The following is a 12,802-nucleotide window of genomic DNA, read 5'->3' as shown; positions in this document are numbered from 1 at the left end:
ACCAGATCGCTCCTTACTTCGCCAAGGTCGAATGTTTCTGCTTCGAAGAGCAAAAGATCCGAGCGGGAGAAGAAGTGGATTTGCCAGTATTTTTCTTCATCGACCGTGATATCGTCGATGAGCCTCAATTAGACAACTTGGACGATGTGGTGTTGAACTACACCTTCTTCCGGTACGCCCTGTTCCTGATTTTTCGTCGTGCTATCCATTAACCTCAGCTTTATCACAGTGCTCGAAGGAATGACATGGGCCACGCCATTCCAGATGCCCCAGAGGATGTCATCCAAAAGTCTCAGGGATTTGAGAATTACGAGCTTGCGAAGAAGGCATAGAATTTTTCATCTGAGACATTTGGTGAAAAAAGTTGAAAGCATCATCTATTGCATCGGGGTCGACTGTGCATGGACCACTCCTCTTGGCTTTTCATATTGTTTCTCTAATATAACGCTCATTATCATCATTACCAACATCAAGATACCTCTTATTGGCTTGTCAATAACAGTAAATCTACTTGTACTATCTGCATCGGAATTTATCTTTGCCAGAATCGTACTAGAATCTACTTTTCCCATCCACCCAGATCAAACTTCCAGATATACTCAGTAAAAGTATCGTCTGAACTGCCTTGTGGGGGTTTTTTTTTAATTTCTATACGCCATTGCCAGGGCATAGATATAATCGTGTGGCATCTCACACCAGATTAAGGCGCTGAAATACAAATAATGGGTCCATATCAACGAGGGCGACGGGACTGTTCGTTGGCTAAAAGTTCATCTCCTCTTACTATTGATGTGCGAGAGGGAGCAAACTGGACAAAAGCATGCTTGCGTTCCTGAGAACCTCCACCATCTGCGGACCTCCACTTGCTTACTACAAGAAGAAGCCCATGATCCATGACTGACCTCGGCGAAAGGAGCTCGGCCTCGCCATTTCTTCTTCAGCATATTTCATTAGCTCTTCAAAATAGCTCCTTAACCACCTTGCACAGTACCTCCATTATACCTGATACGCTGATCTAATCACAACAGGGAGCTTTGTCATCATCAGATTGTCCCTCTTCCATTTATTAAGAGATAGATTAAACGCAGCGGTGGAGGTCGTCCGGAGAACAAGGAGTGTTACGTACCAGTGGCCGAGTGACCGAATCATCATCGACAGCACGACCTATAAATACTCAAGCGACGAACACGTCACATCGTCTATATACTCACGCCCACCACAACCTCTACAGCCTCTATAGAAATCCCCAATTAAGACTTCAACAAGCATGACCACTCTTCCTCCTCCTCGAACAATCATTGCAGCTCATGGTGTCAACGGCGAACCTCACATTATTGACAAAGAGATCCATTATCCAGCCGATTCCCCTTTCCAAGCAGCTGTTGGTTTCCTCCAACCAGAGCTCGTAGGCAAGCCGGACAAAGCTATCGAATGGGCTGGTATCAAGCCCGCGAGAATCTCCAATGACGACGCTACTTCCTTGCGATGGCTCGGTAAATCAACGCTATGTCCTCTGTGACAGTTCATACATGAGCTAACATGTGTACAGATTTGCCCCCAGGCTTCAGAGGCGACCTTCACTTCACTCAAACTATTGGTGAATGGGATCTAACTATTATAAGCTATTGCAAGCTCAATCATCCCAACTAGATTATCTCATCCTCATTCATGGTGAACTTGAAATGACCCTTCACGATGGTTCTTCGAAGACTGTTCGAGCAGGCGATGCTGTTGTGCAGATCGCCAACATTCATGGTTGGAACAACAACACCACCGAGTGGGCTAGTGAGTCTTCTTGTGAACCTGTTTAGGTGATAAATAAAGGGTAACGGTGCAAAATACTGATGGTCTATATCTCAGGATTCGCTGCTGTTGTCGTCCCCTCTGAGCCTGTCAAGATCAACGGTCGCGGCTTGGAAGAGCCTCCCTTCAACGCTTATCGCGCTCAGTTCTAGCCTTTAGGACGGAAGAGATCTAATCAGCTCACTTTATATGCAACTGCCATGTTTCCGCATGTACTTATCATTACCTAAGATTCAGCAATTGTCCTAACCGCTTAGTATGATAAGCGATGTAGACGATCTGTGCTTCATCATGTGAATAATTTGAAAGATTTCACATCTAAAGGGATGTGCGGGGAACGACAACGGTATAGGATGTTTCATGATTTAGCAAACCAACAAATCATAAGATTACACTGATGAGCTGACAACTTGGAATCATCTGCCAACGGCAACAAGCACGAACCGATATGTACGTACAAGAAGTAAGAAACCTATTTATGTAGTACATGCTCGTGCTGTCGTACTCTAGTTATTGTATAACTCTATCTGCAAATGTAAATCTGGGTCTCTTCTTGAATCGCTCCCAAACGGAAGTGCCATTGTGAAAGCATAGATTGATTTGGCAGAATGTCCGACGCTATAAGTGCCGACATGGCTCAAATGTCCATGTTCAAGGTAGGATGGGGCGAGGGAAAACTGGTGGCGAATTCAAGTATTACCAAATTGCAATAGAGTTAATCTAATCGGCAATACCACCTCGGATGTTGCCGATTAGAAAATGTGTCGGTGGCTATTTTGAGCCGGGGCCCACCGCCTCTGGAATCGATCCCTGCTCCGTCAGGCATCTGCTGCTGTGCACTCTACTTATGAATTATTGACATCTTTTTTCCCATCCATCCTCGTTGGTTACCGTACAGATAAACGATTTCCTGTCAGAGGCACCACCAGGGAGAAACAACGCATATCCCATCCCCAGCAGCCATACAAGTATCTTTCCTTTCGGCGCCACAGCACGCATCTTCGGCGAAAAGCGAACACAAGGCCGAACAAGAGATCTGCTCCTTCATCCTATTCTCCTTTCACCTTACTTCGAATACCTCAGTTAAGACACAAGCATACGTATAGGATATGGGGAGGAAAAAGATTGAAATCCGCCCGCTCACTGTACGTTTTCTGCCGGAGAGCAGGACTTGCGCCTAAGAAAACAAAAAGGCTAACAGGTTATCCTGCAGGACGAGCGTAACAGGAATGTTACCTTTCTCAAGGTTAGTCTACCACTCAAACATGGATTATCATATTCGTAGTACTCCAGAGCGTATACTGATCTCGAAACAGAGGAAAGCAGGGTTGATGAAGAAGGCCTGGGAATTATCGGTACTTTGTGCCGCAGATGTATCGATCATCATCTTTTCTGCGGCCGGCAAGGCGTTCGAATTCTCAAGCAAGGAGCTGGACAGTGAGATAGACAGGTATCTCAATGTGAGCTACCAGATGACTTTTTATGTTGAATGGGAAAAGTAGGCTGATGAGAGAATAGTATGAAGGGATGATCGAGAGGAGGCGGGCAGCAGAGTTTGCAGCAATGGCGCTGGCGGGAGAGGATGATGATGATGATGACGATGATGATACTTCAAGAAGAGGATCTACATCCAAAAGTAAGGCGGCAGCTGCGGCCAACGGCAACCCTCCTCCTACTAGGAGTCTGAAGGGGAAGGAAACATTCAAGCACCGAACATTACGTCCAAGCGAGGACAGGAAGAGGAAAAGAGAGGACAAGAAACAGCGACGCAAAAGTGAACCAGGCGAGAAGAGGAGTTTCATCGATGAGATCATGAGTGGAGGCGAGTCTGATAGTGAAGAAGAAGAGAAGCCCAGACGACGGTCAAATGCAGGACATGGGAACGGGAAGCGTATGAGTAGTTTGAGAGAAGCGGACGAGTTGGCTGATGATGTGCCTCAAGTAAGTTTATTCAGATGTACAGCATTCATAGTCCTGACTTTGCATTCAGGCGTCAAGGCAATCTCTCGACGGATTACAGTACGCACTCAGCATGCACGCCTCTCAACCATCACATGAACGTTTTACGTCTCGCCATCGATCTCCTCACCCCGAATTTCTAGCACCTTCTGTTTCATCCTCCCAAACACCGCGTACAGCTCCCACAGTCCATCGTCACCCATCAGACACCATTCCATACCCAATAACCAACCCTCTTGCCGCTCCGATGCAAGCATCTTTAGGTGTCCCACAGCTCGCTGTTCACCCTTCCTATTCTCGCAGTCCTAATGGTCACCCCGGTTACTTTGGTTACCCTAATTCTCTTTTGGGGATGCAAGCGTCATATCTATCTCGTCAACCATTTGCTGGCGCTCCTCAGCCCTCACCATATTATAGTGCTCATGGCCCAGGATCTCATCCCGGTGAGCCTCCAGTACCCGGCCTTCCAACGCAAGTGCCTGGCGGACAGCCTATTCAATGGGACCAAAATCTTCTTGCTCGTTATGCCGAGTTTCAACTGCAGCAGAATCACCAGCGTCAGCAACGCATACTCTTAGAGAAACAACGACAACAACTGGCAGAGCTTGGTGTCCCTCTTGACGAGAAGAATTTGTTGGACGAGATCTTTGGAGGGGTAGGAGCCAGCCGGTCGGCGAGTGGAGGTGCAGGCCCAAGTGGGGCGGATCCAGGGTCAGCGTCTCTTATGGGACTTGGCAATACCGCCTCTGAAGGGAGAGAAGAAGGGAATGGCGTCGAATTCATCTGGCCATTGAGTAATAATGCCGCTGCTGCTGCAGCTGCGCAAAGTGGCGATGAAGATCGAAACGGCATTTCTTCCCATTCTGCTTTTTCTGCTGCTGCTGCTCATCATCAGGCAGCTTATGGAAAGCAGCATGTTCAGCAGCAAAAGGCGGGTTGGGGGTTTGATGGCGCCGGATTTGAGGGAATGGAGGAAGGGGCTAGTGGGAGTGGAATGGGTTTACCAAGTCCTGTTTCAGCAGGTGCTGGTGGGGGGAGGAAGTAGATAAGGAGAAGATGATGGGAGAACGAGAATCTAATCACGCGTTTTAATTATGGTATGGTCGTCACATATAGACGCTTTCTTCGAATTCACTGAAAAATAGCTTGCGCCCAAAGCGCTTTTGTAACAAGAGCCTGTTTAGTCTTCGGTCTGCCTTTTTCCAACAGTTATCTCTTCACTCGATTTTTTTTTTCGTTCCTCGCCGGGATTAGAACTCAATCAGAGCTCCTTTTATGGCAGTGTAGCGTCTCCATATCATGTATTCTACTTGTATCTTTGATCTCTGTGCATGCGATGATGGAGCTGCACATGTACAAGATGGAGTGTAGATGTAGGTGCTGAAGAAACTTGAAGCTTTTGATTTAGTATGGTCGATTGAACACGAGGACCACATCATCCTCATCGTCACTGTCCTCCTCTTCCGTCGAGCTTTCACAGTCATCTTCAGAGTCGGATTCAATCGAAGAAGGAGAAGACTATCCTAAACGGGTAAGGAATTTTAAATACTACTAATAACATCACAAACACTCACCTTGTTCATATAATGACATGCAAAGTGATACGCATCTCTCTCCGTATCCTTCACTGAGTTGGAATCCTGACTTTGTCCACTAATAGATACGCCTGACATGGTCTTATACAGTCCCATGACCCTTCTGAGCGAGATAATCCTTCTCTCCGCATTTGGTGATGATGGAGTTGGGGGTGGTGGGAGTGCCGCCGATAACGGGATACCATCAAAGTGTGTGATGGGTCGTTTACGTTTTCCTTTCAAAGGGCTGGATATGAGAGAGGATAGAGTAGGCAGATGGTTCTGCAAAGGATCCCTCATTAGAATGCCTTGGAGGGTCAGAAACGGGGGAAACGAAGAAACGTACGGCGGGCGATGAGGGCGTTGTTTCCGTGCACGTTGATTTCGGGCATTCTGATAATAGAAAAGTGACAACCTTGATCAAAGCCGGTCGAGATGTTTGGATCGTGGTGAGGATATAAGAAAGCTGGCTTGCTGTAGGTGGCAAAGGTAGAGCATGCGATGATGAGGCCAGGAAAGAGGCTGGTGAGCGGCGAAGACTACTACTAGCCGACATGACGGTCAAACAAATGGGTAAGTAAAATTCGAGTGAATTGTCAGCGTGTATATATATTCAGTAAAAGCCATGCACGCTCCACATATGCAGGTCATTTCGGATACATGTTTTATAATAGTTGAATGGATGATGAGTAGCAAGTGAAGGGGTGTTGTTCCCTTCAATGATCAATCAAATAATAAATCAGCTTCGCATGCTCGTCCGTCCGTCCGTCTGTTGTTGCGGATAACGGCGGCTGTGCGATGCCCGACGGATATTTTTTTTCTTTCCTGACAAAAATGTTGCTGGAAACCATACAATAATTAAATGATTATTTGCGCTCATTATACCCTAATCGAGGAAGGCTACTATAGATGTAGATATAGATCTTGCGAATAAGTTGGAAAAAGACCTTTGTTTTATAAACTTGTTGTTGTAAGTAGCGATTTGCGGTGATCCTAGCGCAACTCTTAGAGATCGCCACAAGCTTTAGCCAGGCACGGAAGGGCTTATAACATGAAGGACCGCGAAACAGCAAAGGGGAAAGTGTTAATTACCACTTTAAGGAAGTTATTTACACATATTTAACAATGCGGACCCGTTTTTAAGGTTTGAGCCTCTTGTGACCGTCTCGGCATTCACGCTGCCCCTCCCACCCCTATCAAAGATCCGCCACTATCCCTTACTCCCCATTGTTAACTTTGATTCCTCTTCACTTTTTTTTTCAATCTCTCTCTCTTTTTTTCCCTTTCCCAAATATATAACAGGTGCATGCCTGCACACTTATTCGCTCGTTCTACCGATACTACTTTCCCTTCCTCCATAGAGACATCCACATCAGGCTCTCTGTCCTTTTCCCTTTTGTCGTCTCTGAGACACAGACCGTCAGGTAGGATCCCGAAAACCCCAATTTCACCAAAATCCCCCACTTCCGCTTCTACTTCCACGACCGCCGCCATGTTCTCCACGCGCAAGTACTCTCCTTTACCCACGAGTGCGAATGGTCCCGCAAGGAAACGCACTGGTGCCGGTTTGACAGCATGGAAGCGATGGGCTTTACTCGCCGCCATCTCTGTGGCCGTTATCTTCTTGGTGTTTAGCCGCGCTAGTGGCGGATCTGAACAACAACAGATCTACAATGAAGAAAGTGAGTCGGGTAGATCTCTGGGCAGTAAGGAATCTTACACTGAATGTTTTTTTTAATTAGACACGTATACACCCTCGCTGGACGAGGATGTTGTGGGAGACGGTGATCCGATTGACTATAGCTCTCCTCCCTTCCGTCCTGAAGACTCTGATGTGGCCCAGCCGTTGGACCATGAAGATGGAGATGACGATGGTGTGATTCATACGCTTCCCACTGGCGACGCTTCCAACCCTCATGATCCTACTTCTACCGAAGCCCAGGATGCTTCTGAAGCCGAGCAAGACTTTACCAACGAGTCTGAGTCTGAATCTCCGTCCGAGGCTGAATCTTCTTTCCCCGGATCATTCGAGCAAGACCCGGACCCCGCTTCGACAACGGCCTGTACCGAGCCCGTATCTTCTGACAAGCCTGTCGTGCAGTACGCGCTTACCATCGACGCTGGTTCCACGGGTTCCAGGATCCACGTCTACAAATTCAACAACTGCGGTCCGTCCCCCCAGCTGGAGTATGAGACGTTCAAAGCTGTCAAGCCGGGACTTTCAGCATACGCTCGTGACCCGACTGCGGCCGCTGCTTCTCTTGACCCTTTGCTTGAGGAGGCATACAGGGTCGTTCCCGAGAGTTTGCGAAAGTGTACGCCTGTGGAGGTGAAGGCTACTGCCGGGTTGAGGTTGCTCGGCCAGCAGGAGAGTGAGGCTATCCTTGATGAAGTGAGGAACAGGCTCGAGACCAACTGGGACTTTACGGTCAGTGGCGAGAGGGCTGTCGAGATTATGGACGGCAAGGATGAAGGTAAGTCGGATTTTTTTTTTCTCTCGGTCCCGGGAAAGGGGTTGACTTGTGCGTGTAGGTGTCTATGCGTGGATCACTGCCAACTATTTGCTCAACAAGATTGGTGAAGGCGCCGAATCTGACGACACGCTGGCGGTCATGGACCTCGGTGGCGCTTCCACGCAAATCGTCTTTGAGCCGAAATTCCCGGCGGAGTCTGACCAGGCGCTGGTGGAGGGCGAGCACAAGTACGAGCTCACCTTTGGCGGCAAGGACTTTACGCTTTACCAGCACTCTTACCTCGGCTATGGTCTCATGCGCGCCAGGCGAAGCGTGCACAACCTTGTCGCATTCACATGGAGCTTTGGCCAGGGTGAGGTCGAGTGGGAGAACTTGAGCGAGGATGTACAGGTGCCGAACCCTTGTTTGTCAAAGGGTATGACCCGGAGAGTCGCGCTTGATCCGCCTGGAAGGCAGACTGTCAATGTTACCATGCACGGTGGGAATGGTAACTTTGAGGCTTGTAACAGGGTCGTCGAGTTGGTCATGGCCAAGGACGCGTAGGTTAATACTTTTTTAAACAGCAGAAACTGATTTGACTGTGGAATAGTATCTGTGAAGTCAAGCCTTGCTCTTTCAACGGTGTTTACCAGCCCTCTCTTCTCGATACGTTCCCCCGTGGCCAACTGCTCGCGCTTTCCTACTTTACCGACCGCATCAAGCCTCTTCTCCCATCCTCCTCTTCCTCCACGCTCTCCATCTCTGAGCTTACCTCTATGGCCAAGGACGTCTGCGCCGGCCCGGACGCGTGGGCTGACCGATGGGGCAGCGACGCGACGGCGATGGAGGAGCTTGCCGGTAGGCCCGAGTACTGCCTCGACTTGACGTTTATGAACGCGTTGCTCGGGCTCGGATACGAGCTTTCTCCGGAGAGGGAGTTGATGGTGGAGAAGAAGTTGAGGGGTGTGGAGCTTGGGTGGGCGTTGGGTGCCGGTTTGGCGTTGGTGGAGAAGGCAGAATTGACTTGTACTGCGTAGCGTAGCGTAGCGTAAAACTAAAAAAAAAAGGAGTATGGTTATATAGAGGGGGTTTAGAGTGGATGGAAGGAAAAAAGGTCAATGGGCCCACAGTCTTTTGTAAAAATCACATTAGTTTTAGATCTATACAAAGATCATATCAATCATTGCAATTCTTTGGTACTGTTTTGGATAGGATATACATGGATGCACCTGTGTAAGTACAAGATGGGAAACAACTCTGATCTACCCAAGACGGATACCCAACGCCAACCCAGCGAGGAAGCTCGCTCGTTCTGTGCAAGTCAACGCTTAGACCTATAATCTCCTGTGCAAGACGGGACATACGCTGAAAGTCGGCGGTCAAAAAGTCGACGAGCCTGGCCCAGAGGCGGCCGACAGTGGGGCCCCTGTAGCCACCTGTAGGGGTCTTGGTGCCAAAGGCAGAGTCGTACCGGGCGCCGATCCTGGCCCAGTCGACTTGGATATAAGACTTGGTGGAGAGGTACTATTTTTCCGCGCGGTGTCAGCTGGCAGTTGGGCGGGTGGAGTGGGAAGAAGACGTTACCTGGAGAAAGACAAAGGCGCCGCCTAGGAGGAATGCCAAAGCCTTTGCGCCCTTCTTGATGAACACGCCGGCACAGAGGCCGCAGACAGCGCCAAAGCTGAGCTCGTAGGCACTGACGATGCTCTGGGGCTGTTTGGCGCCGAGCTGGGAGCGGGACTCGCCGGCGACGGGGGGGGCGTTGGCGATGCCGGCGGAGGTGCCGCTCATGCACTGGGCGCGGCGGGAAGGAAGGGCGAGGGCGGTGAGGGTGAGGGAGGCCGCGATGCCGAGGCCGAGGGGGGAGATGGTGCGGGGGGGGTGGGGGATGGCGGGGCCGTGGAACGATCTGCCTACGGGGCGGAACGACCTGGCGAGGGGGCGGAGGGAGGGGGAGGGGGAGTTGAAGAAGGTGAAGAGGGTGGGTCTGAAGGACATCGTGGGGGGGGGGAGGGGAGATGGGGGGGAGATGGAAACTGAATAGCGGCGATAATATAACACCCGATGACGCAACACGCACCGGACATCGCCGCATCCCCCTTGTCATAGTCGCGATGCGAAACAAGTCTTTCCACAGAAACCCACCGGAGATGCTGCCCCCGCACTCCCCCCCCCGCAAGCACTCCCCCCCCGCCCCCGCCCAGCACGCCGACGATGCCGTCCGTCTCACCGACGACGACGCCGCGTCCTCCCGCCTGTATGTATCCCGTCTTCGTGCCCCGTCCACTGCGCCTGACTACGCTGCATGCAGCTCAGCGGCACAGGCTGGCTACCTCCACGACCCCTTTGCGTCTCTGCTCTACAAGGCCCCGATGTCGCAGCCCGGCGCGTTCCCCCCGCAAGGCGCCAGCAGAGCTCGGAAGCCGCCCCTCATCAATGTCGGCACACATCACCGCACGTGGGGTATCGACCTCCTTGTCGACCGCTTTCTGCAGAGCGGTGGAAAGCAGGTCGTCAGTCTTGGTGCCGGAAGCGACACACGTTTCTGGAGATTAATGGTAAGGCCGTCCGGTCTGGTCTAGTACTCATAGGTTGTACAGTCTCGCGCGACGCCGCCGGATCTCGCGAAATACGTAGAGATTGATTTCCCACACCTCACGTCTCCTAAAGCACAGCGTATCGCTCGGCACCGCAAACTGTCCCAGTACCTTGACAGCCCGTTAGATCCATCAGCCACAACCACAACTGCAATGCCGCCTCCCGGACAGCACTCGTACAAAGTGTCAAAAGGCGGCACACAACTCTCCTCTCCACTCTATACCCTCATCCCTCTCGACCTCCGTCCCTCGCCCTCCGAACCAGCCTCTTCCATATCCTCCATCCTCACACACCATATCCTCCCCCAGCTCGATCCTAATCTCCCAACACTTTTCCTCGCAGAGTGTCTTTTCCCATACATGTCCCCAGACGATTCAAAGGAGATTATAAAGTGGTTTGGGGAGACGTTTCATAGTTGTATGGGTGTGGTTTATGAGATGGTCGGGCTGGATGATAGTTTTGGAAACGTCATGAGGAGAAATTTAGCCGTGAGTCGTTGCTCCTTTCGTGTTTGTTCTTTAATTACAAACCCCACACAGGTGCGCAACCTTTCCATTCCCGGGTCGATATTCTCGACTCCCGAATCGCAAGCTGGGAGGTTCACATCCCCTGTCCTTGAGGGTGGTAAATTCGATAGCGCAGGTGCAAAAACGCTATGGCAGATTAGGGAGGAAGACGTCGGTCCAGAAGAACTCCAGCGGTATGTCTCTTCGCCGTCCGGCTATCACTAACAGGGGACGTTGTAGGATATCAAAGCTCGAGATTCTCGATGAGATTGAAGAGTTGCGGCTGGTTCTTGAGCATTACGTGATTGCCTGGGGGACAAAGGGAGAAACGATGAGCTCTGTATCTCTGTAAATTGTTGGCATCGATGTGTTAAGGATTTGGTTCAGGTGTTTAATTTTTATAAATTACTTGAATCCGAGCAACAAGTATATGCACATGCGAAAAAGACACTACCCCCAAACAAACAAAACAAAAAATAGTACACCGATTTTAAAAAGTCTCTTCCTCACCCCCAACAGGCTGCTCCTCGATAAAATCTTCTTCTTGGGGAACCTGATCCATCACCAACATCAGCCTGCATCATCTTTAGGTTTAAAAAAAAAAAAAAAAAAGAGCCAGGAGACATACCTCGAAACCTTCTATAGTCGCATAGAGGATATCCTGGATCTTGGTCATCACATCCGACTCCTCCGGCGCGATACCCTCCACAGCTAATCGCTCTTGTACAATAAGCTCAATGTTTCTCAGCTCTTTATCAAACATGTCAGCCAACTGGATCAAGATCCAGATATCAGAAACTTAAAACATGAAAAACCCACTGTCAAAGTAAAAATCCCTCTCCTTCAACAACCCTTCGCTATGCGCCTCAATCTCCGCCACTCTTGCTTGCATAGCAGCGACCTGTGCTGAATTGGCTGCTGCTGCTGCTTGGCTAGCTGAAGAGACGTTCCTCGGGCCGCCTGCCATGGACGACGACGACGACGATCCGCCTGCTCCTCCTCCTCCGACGTACGCTGGACGGGTCCGAGCGGCGGTGGGTCGAGAAGTGGAGGTCGCACCGCTGTATATTCGGGAACAAGAGTTTGATCAGTAATCGATTCTGGGGGAAACGCAGAAAACGCACGCTCGGGCTTGGGCATCATAGCCTTCTCCACGGGAATGCATGTCCCAGTACTTTTTCATCCATTGAAGAAACTCGAGGTTATCTTGCATTTTGCACCTGAAGAAAAAAACAGCCAGCCAAGTCAGCCAAGCCAGCGCTTTGTCAGATACGTTTCGTTTTTTCGTCGCGGGACACCAAAAAAACATCTTATACACACTTGATGAGCCTGTCCACCGGTATCGGCTAATCACATTCGTCAACATCACTCCATCAGCCAAACCGACCAAAAAAGCCCAAAACCCACAACCCACCTTTTCAATCTTATGCCTCGTAAAAGCCTTTTGCAAAATCTTGAAATTATCCAAATACTCATACTCCATCCTCGCATTAAACTTGACTCGGCTCATCGGCAAATCGCCATAGATGGAATCGATGATTTGGCAATACACGCTGCCAGTGCCGCATTGTTCGAGTTTGGTGACGATTGTAGGGGCGAGGAGGTCGTTGAGCCAGGCAAGCAGCTCGCCTCGTGCTGTATGATCAAAGTGGGAAGGGGGTGGGGGGTACGTTAGCTAGGCCGCCAAGGTAGAGAGGGTTTGAAAAGAGGGGGGAAGGTGTTGATACGCACATTCGCCAACGTAGACAGACATTTCTGTTCTGTTTTATATATATAGTTTTCGAGCAGAAAAAGGGAGGAGGGGAACAAGGAAAAAAAAAGAAAAAGAAAGAGAGTGAAGCAAGGAGACGTATCGCAGTGAGGACAAACAAAGTCAACGCGCTTTGGGACGCGCATTATTACGTAACCA

At 49.9% G+C, this 12,802-nt stretch overlaps 8 protein-coding genes; 5 read left to right on the top strand and 3 right to left on the bottom strand.

Annotated features, from left to right (window-relative positions):
- The window catches only part of CNAG_04000 (cytochrome c oxidase assembly protein subunit 11), a 1,650-nt gene extending 916 nt beyond the window's left edge, over nt 1–734 (top strand). Inside the window, exons 4-5 of the mRNA XM_012192214.1 lie at nt 6–172; nt 230–734. Coding sequence (XP_012047604.1) covers nt 6–172; nt 230–332 — 270 coding nt within the window. The 3' untranslated portion in view covers nt 333–734.
- A 152-nt stretch (nt 735–886) lies between these two features.
- CNAG_03999 (hypothetical protein) lies at nt 887–2,087 on the top strand. XM_012192213.1 has 4 exons: nt 887–1,493; nt 1,550–1,597; nt 1,651–1,785; nt 1,861–2,087. Exons 1-4 carry the CDS (start codon nt 1,268–1,270, stop codon nt 1,953–1,955), a joined length of 504 nt encoding a protein of 167 aa, XP_012047603.1. The 5' UTR covers nt 887–1,267; the 3' UTR covers nt 1,956–2,087.
- A 571-nt stretch (nt 2,088–2,658) lies between these two features.
- Nucleotides 2,659–5,085, top strand: CNAG_03998 (transcriptional activator). XM_012192212.1 has 5 exons: nt 2,659–2,948; nt 3,017–3,049; nt 3,120–3,263; nt 3,322–3,744; nt 3,794–5,085. The coding sequence occupies exons 1-5, from the start codon at nt 2,913–2,915 to the stop codon at nt 4,805–4,807; spliced, it is 1,650 nt and encodes a 549-aa protein (XP_012047602.1). The 5' UTR covers nt 2,659–2,912; the 3' UTR covers nt 4,808–5,085.
- Nucleotides 4,847–6,264, bottom strand: CNAG_03997 (hypothetical protein). Its single transcript, XM_012192211.1, has 3 exons — nt 5,683–6,264; nt 5,337–5,618; nt 4,847–5,280 (listed from the first exon to the last, which is right to left on the bottom strand). Exons 1-3 carry the CDS (start codon nt 5,890–5,892, stop codon nt 5,167–5,169), a joined length of 606 nt encoding a protein of 201 aa, XP_012047601.1. The 5' UTR covers nt 5,893–6,264; the 3' UTR covers nt 4,847–5,166.
- Nucleotides 6,265–6,481: 217 nt separating this feature from the next.
- Nucleotides 6,482–9,041, top strand: CNAG_03996 (guanosine-diphosphatase). XM_012192210.1 has 4 exons: nt 6,482–7,018; nt 7,079–7,810; nt 7,869–8,349; nt 8,400–9,041. The coding sequence occupies exons 1-4, from the start codon at nt 6,643–6,645 to the stop codon at nt 8,824–8,826; spliced, it is 2,016 nt and encodes a 671-aa protein (XP_012047600.1). The 5' UTR covers nt 6,482–6,642; the 3' UTR covers nt 8,827–9,041.
- Nucleotides 8,887–9,803, bottom strand: CNAG_03995 (hypothetical protein). XM_012192209.1 has 3 exons: nt 9,374–9,803; nt 9,154–9,313; nt 8,887–9,101 (listed from the first exon to the last, which is right to left on the bottom strand). The coding sequence occupies exons 1-3, from the start codon at nt 9,785–9,787 to the stop codon at nt 9,052–9,054; spliced, it is 624 nt and encodes a 207-aa protein (XP_012047599.1). The 5' UTR covers nt 9,788–9,803; the 3' UTR covers nt 8,887–9,051.
- A 100-nt stretch (nt 9,804–9,903) lies between these two features.
- On the top strand, nt 9,904–11,364 carry CNAG_03994 (leucine carboxyl methyltransferase 1; the record flags this gene model as incomplete). XM_012191911.1 has 5 exons in its annotated part: nt 9,904–10,046; nt 10,101–10,347; nt 10,390–10,875; nt 10,927–11,087; nt 11,134–11,364. 5 exons carry the CDS (start codon nt 9,904–9,906, stop codon nt 11,243–11,245), a joined length of 1,149 nt encoding a protein of 382 aa, XP_012047301.1. The 3' UTR covers nt 11,246–11,364.
- On the bottom strand, nt 11,228–12,733 carry CNAG_03993 (RP/EB family microtubule-associated protein). XM_012192208.1 has 7 exons: nt 12,625–12,733; nt 12,308–12,528; nt 12,214–12,239; nt 12,018–12,113; nt 11,713–11,954; nt 11,522–11,643; nt 11,228–11,446 (listed from the first exon to the last, which is right to left on the bottom strand). Exons 1-7 carry the CDS (start codon nt 12,644–12,646, stop codon nt 11,384–11,386), a joined length of 792 nt encoding a protein of 263 aa, XP_012047598.1. The 5' UTR covers nt 12,647–12,733; the 3' UTR covers nt 11,228–11,383.
- Between the last annotated feature and the right edge of the window lie 69 nt (nt 12,734–12,802).

The sequence above is a fragment of the Cryptococcus neoformans genome, chromosome 2 (assembly GCF_000149245.1).
Source record: "Cryptococcus neoformans var. grubii H99 chromosome 2, complete sequence".
NCBI lineage: Eukaryota > Fungi > Basidiomycota > Tremellomycetes > Tremellales > Cryptococcaceae > Cryptococcus > Cryptococcus neoformans.
The sequence above is the reverse complement of the archived record's forward strand: the minus strand, read 5'-3'. Positions and strand labels throughout refer to the sequence as shown.